This window comes from Nannospalax galili, unplaced genomic scaffold (genome assembly GCF_000622305.1).
Source record: "Nannospalax galili isolate Female #2095 unplaced genomic scaffold, S.galili_v1.0 scaffold632, whole genome shotgun sequence".
NCBI lineage: Eukaryota > Metazoa > Chordata > Mammalia > Rodentia > Spalacidae > Nannospalax > Nannospalax galili.
In genome coordinates this window covers 1,082,053-1,087,482 of record NW_008332816.1, presented here as the reverse complement: position 1 = coordinate 1,087,482, position 5,430 = coordinate 1,082,053, and the positions used below count along the sequence as shown (strand labels likewise).

The following is a 5,430-nucleotide window of genomic DNA, read 5'->3' as shown; positions in this document are numbered from 1 at the left end:
AGGATCCACAAATGAGAGAATACAGACAAGATTTGTCTGAGTCTGATTTATTTGGTTTAATACATTGATTTCCACTTGCATCCATTTTTATAGACAATTTTCCCTGCACCAAATATGTATATCTTCAATTAAACAGTAGTGTATAAATTTATGCATGTTCATCTATAATTGTGTGCATTATTTATTTATATGCATTTATAGTTGCAAAATTCATCCACAAAATATTATCCAACTAGTGTACCTTTATGTGTTTATTGTTGGCTATTCTGTGTAGAGTCAAGCCAGCTACTCATTAGAACGGGTCTGCATTCAGAGGCATTGTGAGTGTATCCTTGTGTCTTTGTGGGTTGTACTGTGTTCCAAATGATAAGGAGATGTTAAACAGATGATGAAGCACCGTGGGGCCTGGTGGGTATGAGTTCAGGGGAGAACGTCTCACACTATCACTGCTTCCTGCGCTCTCAGAAGCCCCTGAGTAGAATGTGTGATGGCTGAATCTTGGGTCTTTTGTCAGTGAACCAGTGGAACTCATTTTCACAAGAATATGTTTCCATCATGCAACAGCCGATTTTGAGCAGAGCACACAGGAGGGATCGATTTGGGTGATCATTTTTTTCTCATTCAGAGCTCTCTGGACTTTGTTCCAAATGAACTCAGACACAGAGCTTAATCAGGCCAAAGAATCCAAATGGAAGAGCAGAAGGAACACTGTTACAACACAGAAAGGTTTTATTCATGATCTCCATAGAGTTATGTCATGAGAATAACGTGCATTTATAGGAAGTAAGAACATGGAACCCAAGGAAAAGGACCGTGTCTTCCAAGCACCTCACTCATTCTACATGCCTTTGTTTCACAGGAGCATACGAGACTACCAGTCCATCAAAAAACATACCAGAAGATAAATCAGGTTAGTTAGGGGAATCCTGTTTGGGGCCTAGAATAATGTAGTATTTATCAGAAATAAGAACATGGAACCCAGGGAAAAGGATCATGTTTCTTAAGTACCTCACTCATTCTACATGCCTGTGTTTCTCAGGAGCATACAAGGCTACCAACCCATCAAAAGACATATCAGAAGATAAAACAGGTGAGTCAGGAGAATCCTAGTTGGGACCTAGAATAATGTGTGTTTAAAGGAAATAAATGTGGAACCCAGGGAAAAGGATCATGACTCCTAACCACTGCACTCATTCGACCTGTCTTTGTTTCTCAGGATCATACGACACCACAAGCCCATCAAAAAACACATCAGAAGATAAAATGGGTGAGTCAGGAGAAGTCTATTTGGAACCTAGTTACATAGTCCTGCACAGGGGAGGCTGATGCCCTGAGTGGATATCCAGTTATCCTGGGATGATTTGGGTCTGCTCTGATCTTTGTCCACAACCACAGCCTCCCAGGCCCAGGATCACACTGTGGAGAATCTCATCAGGATGGGCATGGCTGGCTTGATCCTCGTGGTCCTTGGAATTCTGCTGTGTGAAGCTCAGCACAGCCAGAGAAGGACCCAACGTGCTACCAGGAGGTGAACAGGAGCGACAGCAGCGCACCTTTGACGTTAGCAGAGTCCAGGAAGTCAATCTTAGGGTTCCAGAGTTTCTGTAAGAAAATCTAGTGTTTGTGTGGGGAACTGTTGTGAGAGTTTCCATGCGCCCAGGAAGTAGGTGTGTTCTGGGTGCAGGGGAAGATCTGAATGCTGGGATGGAGCATTCTTTCAACACCAAATTGAGGTTCTTTCCACCCACCTTTATGGACTTCTGCTAGCTGGCCCCCCTCTCCTCTTACCTGCATAGGTGAGGGACCGTCCTGGCCATCAGCCAAGCTTGGGTCCTCACCTCTGTGATCTGCTGCCCCTCACTTTCAAGTGATTATTTTCCCTTTTAATAAATTACATTCCCCATTTGCATTATGAGCCTCTGTCTTTTTCTTTTAACCATTCAGAAAGGTCTTTGCTCAAATAACAAAAGACAGGCAAAATCATACTCTAGATGAAAAATCATTGCAGGTAAATGATGCTCTAAACTCTCTCTGAAACTCTCAAACACTCAGTCCTCATCACACACTCACTGTGTTGTTTCCCTAGAAATGCAGAAACTTGATACCAATATGCTGGTATTTGAAGAAAGTCTCTGGTGAGACACTGTGGACACAGTGCTGAAGATATCTTTTAAAACAAGGCTTGAATTGTGATATTTGATGGTTAATGTATATAATGTCTTCACAGTCACTTCATAATACCAATACTATGTCACTTGTGTGGAGTTTGGAAATGATATACAAGACTGATCTATCTTTTTTGCAGGGTTTTGAGACAGGGTCTCCCTGTAGCCCTGACTGGCCTGGAATACACTGCATAGACCCAGTTTGGCTCACAGAGATCCACAGAACTCACAGAGATCCACCTGCTTCTGCCTCCCAGTTATTATGGTTAGAGACGTGTGCATAAAGCCCAGCTAATAACACTGATCTGTCTTTAATTTCAGTTTTCACAGTCTGTTGCCATTATACACAAAAGCAATTGACATGTGTGTTACTGAACTCTGTAGTACATTGTTACAATCACTTACTAGTTCTGTGAAGTTATAGTTATAAAATAATTCAAAGTATCGAGAGCTGAACACGTCATCTACAAACAATAACAGCTAAGTTCTTCCAAATATGTGAACCTTCATTTACTTTACTGACCTTACTGCATCAGCAAGGATTCCAAGTCCAGTGATGAAAACACATGGAAAAAGAAGACGTGGCTTCCGTCTACCTGATTTAGTGCAAACCTATTTTCTCACTATTGAATACAATGTTAATTTCAGCCTTCTTTGTAGACAATCTTATTCCCATTGAAGAAGTTCTCTAATTTACTGTGCATGTACGTGCCGAATGGGTATGGGACATTAACAAATACTTCCTTGTTGTGTACATGTAGGCCTTTATCATTTATATTTTTTGTTTACCTATTTAATCTGGTGGATGCTATTAATTGGTTTTTAAAATATTGAATCAATTTTCTTTAACCAATTAAATCCTGGTTGTTCATGGATAGAGCTTTCGGCATATCACTGGATTGAATCTGCATGATTGACAATAAAATATGTTCTGATAAATGCATATTTAGACAACTTCTTCATGGTGAAACACCCTAAAATGAATTTATACAAAGTCACATGGACACAGTCGCACAGGTGATGTGATCTTGCAGGACTACCGTCTCGTGTGTGGTCTATTAGTGACTAGAATTTCATTATGTATTATATAATAAAGTTCACTGAGAGATTAGCGTTTATGTTTATGAGAGACCTTGGTCTGCACTTGTTTTTACTACAGTCTTTACCTGGATTTGGTGTTAGGATAACTCTGGGTTATGTTACATATATCACTGATTATACCTGAGTGAGTGTTCAGCTGCCTGATTGCGCCCAGCACTCAACTTCTCCCTCTGACACTTGGCTAGAACATTCCAAGAAGAAGAGAAACCTATGTGTAAACTTCTCCAGGTTTTTACTCCCTGTCCCTATATAAAGTGGTTCTCAGCCTTGTCATTACTTCATCAGAACCTGGGCAGCTCCTGCTTTGCCCCCATGGCTGGAGGGATCAACTCATGGTACTGTGCTCTGAGGTCTACCAGCCCCCGTGGATCCTGCAGCACTGACATCACCACCATGTGGCTGGGCCTACTGGGCTCACAGCCTCTGGTCCTCCTCACCTAATGCTCAAAAAGTGCCCCTAGGAAACCCCACATTGAAGGCACAGATGAGGCTCACTGGGGGACGGGCCACTGCTCGTCTTTCTGCTCTCGGGAAAGAAGCAAGGCCATCTGAACTCCATCTGCTCCTCATGTTTCCTTCCTGTGATGCTGTTTAAATCTATGAGAGAAGATATTCAGACCACCAAAAGTGAACAAGGAGGCAAGGGACAGAAGAGACTGAGCAGAGAACCAGTCCTAGCCTCTCCCCCTCAAGCCAATCAGCCACGAAGAGGAAACCATGGTTAGGCTTTAGAGCTGTTTTGTAAAGGTCAAGTGTGAATGCTCCAGTTTGCCTTCATCTTGGTTAAGTGAGAGAGAAATGGGGTGCAAACTCAGAGCTCTGGATGTGTAGGACATGAGAACGAGTGCCCCAGTAGAGGCAGAGCTGGGACATACTCAATAAACGGGTGGTGAGCCAGATGACATAGGATGCTCAGGCCAGCAGAGAGGTGTCAAAGTGCTGGGTCTTTTCCAGTCTTGATGAATCTTGGGTCTCTGGACATGTCTTGATTACATTGATTGATGTGGAAAGACCTAACTTAATTTGGGGTAGGATGATTCCTGGGACGGGGGTCTTGGATTTTACAAAATGGACAAAGCGAGCTGAGCACTAGGACCCATTCATCCATCCGTCTCTGCTCCCTGTATGCGAGTACAATGTGACCGGCTGCTTCAGGGCCTGTTGTCTTGCCTTTTGTGCCGTAATCGACTCTGGAATGGGGAGCCAGGATAAGCCCTTTCTCTGATGACTTGGTTTTATTATCACAGCAACAAGAAGGGTAACTAAGACAGGCCTTGTGAGTCTTTCCCCCACCAATGACTGGATGTTGATAAGGCCAATGTTGTGTAGGTCTTAGGCAGATAACCACACCTACTGTGAGTTCATGAGTTCAATGACTATGTTATGTCCAGAAGGCAGTGTTTCACAGCACCCTGCAGCTCCATTTCACAGTTTCTTCAGTCTTGGAGGGGTTGATATCACTGTCTTGTTTAAGTCAGAGAACTCACTTTTTCTACACACTTTGAGTCTCTGCATTAACTATCGCCAACTGCCAACAGCAGCTTACTGACCAAGGATTCAAGCAGCATTAACCTAGGCACATAAACATAACTAGAAGACATGGACACCATGTCAATTTAGCAAAGAAACAGAAGTTAGCCTTCTAGGGCCTATGACCTCCCCATCTGTGGGCTTTCGACCAATGTACAACACCAGGCCTGGATTCCCTCCTCTGGAAAAGACCTCAAATCCTTTAAGAAAGCAGTTGATGATGCCCTTAACAGGTGAGTATGGTAACACACAGGGTTTGCAGCTAGGTAAGATCATAAATGTCTTTTCTCCCCAAGCAGCCTACATAGCAACTTCTATCATGCAGGAAGAAGATTACAGCTCATTTCCAGCTTGATTTCTCTGTGTTCTACGACCGAAGGATTGTGTCTTCAGCGATGCGGTCTTACCACCTAGTTGTAATGAACAACCAAAACCAATGCCATTAGCCTTTGTTGCTTGGGGGAACTTCTGGGACCTCCCTGATCAACAGCTCATAGTGAGGTAGCTCACACATGGCACTGAGATGTCCATTTAATAACCTGTTGCTTCTGGGAACAGCATCACCCATCCAGGCAGGGTATAAAGACACAGGAATCATTCACAATGCACCTGAATGCAGACTTGTTCTAATGAG

At 43.1% G+C, this 5,430-nt stretch overlaps 1 protein-coding gene across 4 annotated transcripts in view; it reads left to right on the top strand.

The window, feature by feature from the left end:
• LOC103729683 (leukocyte immunoglobulin-like receptor subfamily A member 5) overlaps positions 1-3,206 on the top strand; it is a 5,218-nt gene extending 2,012 nt beyond the window's left edge. For all 4 annotated transcript variants that reach the window (XM_029560935.1, XM_008827757.3, XM_017796808.2 and 1 more), the window contains exons 5-8: positions 860-910; positions 1,040-1,090; positions 1,217-1,267; positions 1,396-3,206. In XM_029560935.1, the coding sequence (XP_029416795.1) occupies positions 860-910; positions 1,040-1,090; positions 1,217-1,267; positions 1,396-1,532 (290 nt within the window). In that variant the 3' untranslated portion in view covers positions 1,533-3,206. The remainder of the gene's footprint in view (positions 1-859; positions 911-1,039; positions 1,091-1,216; positions 1,268-1,395) is intronic.
• Positions 3,207-5,430: the final 2,224 nt, after the last annotated feature.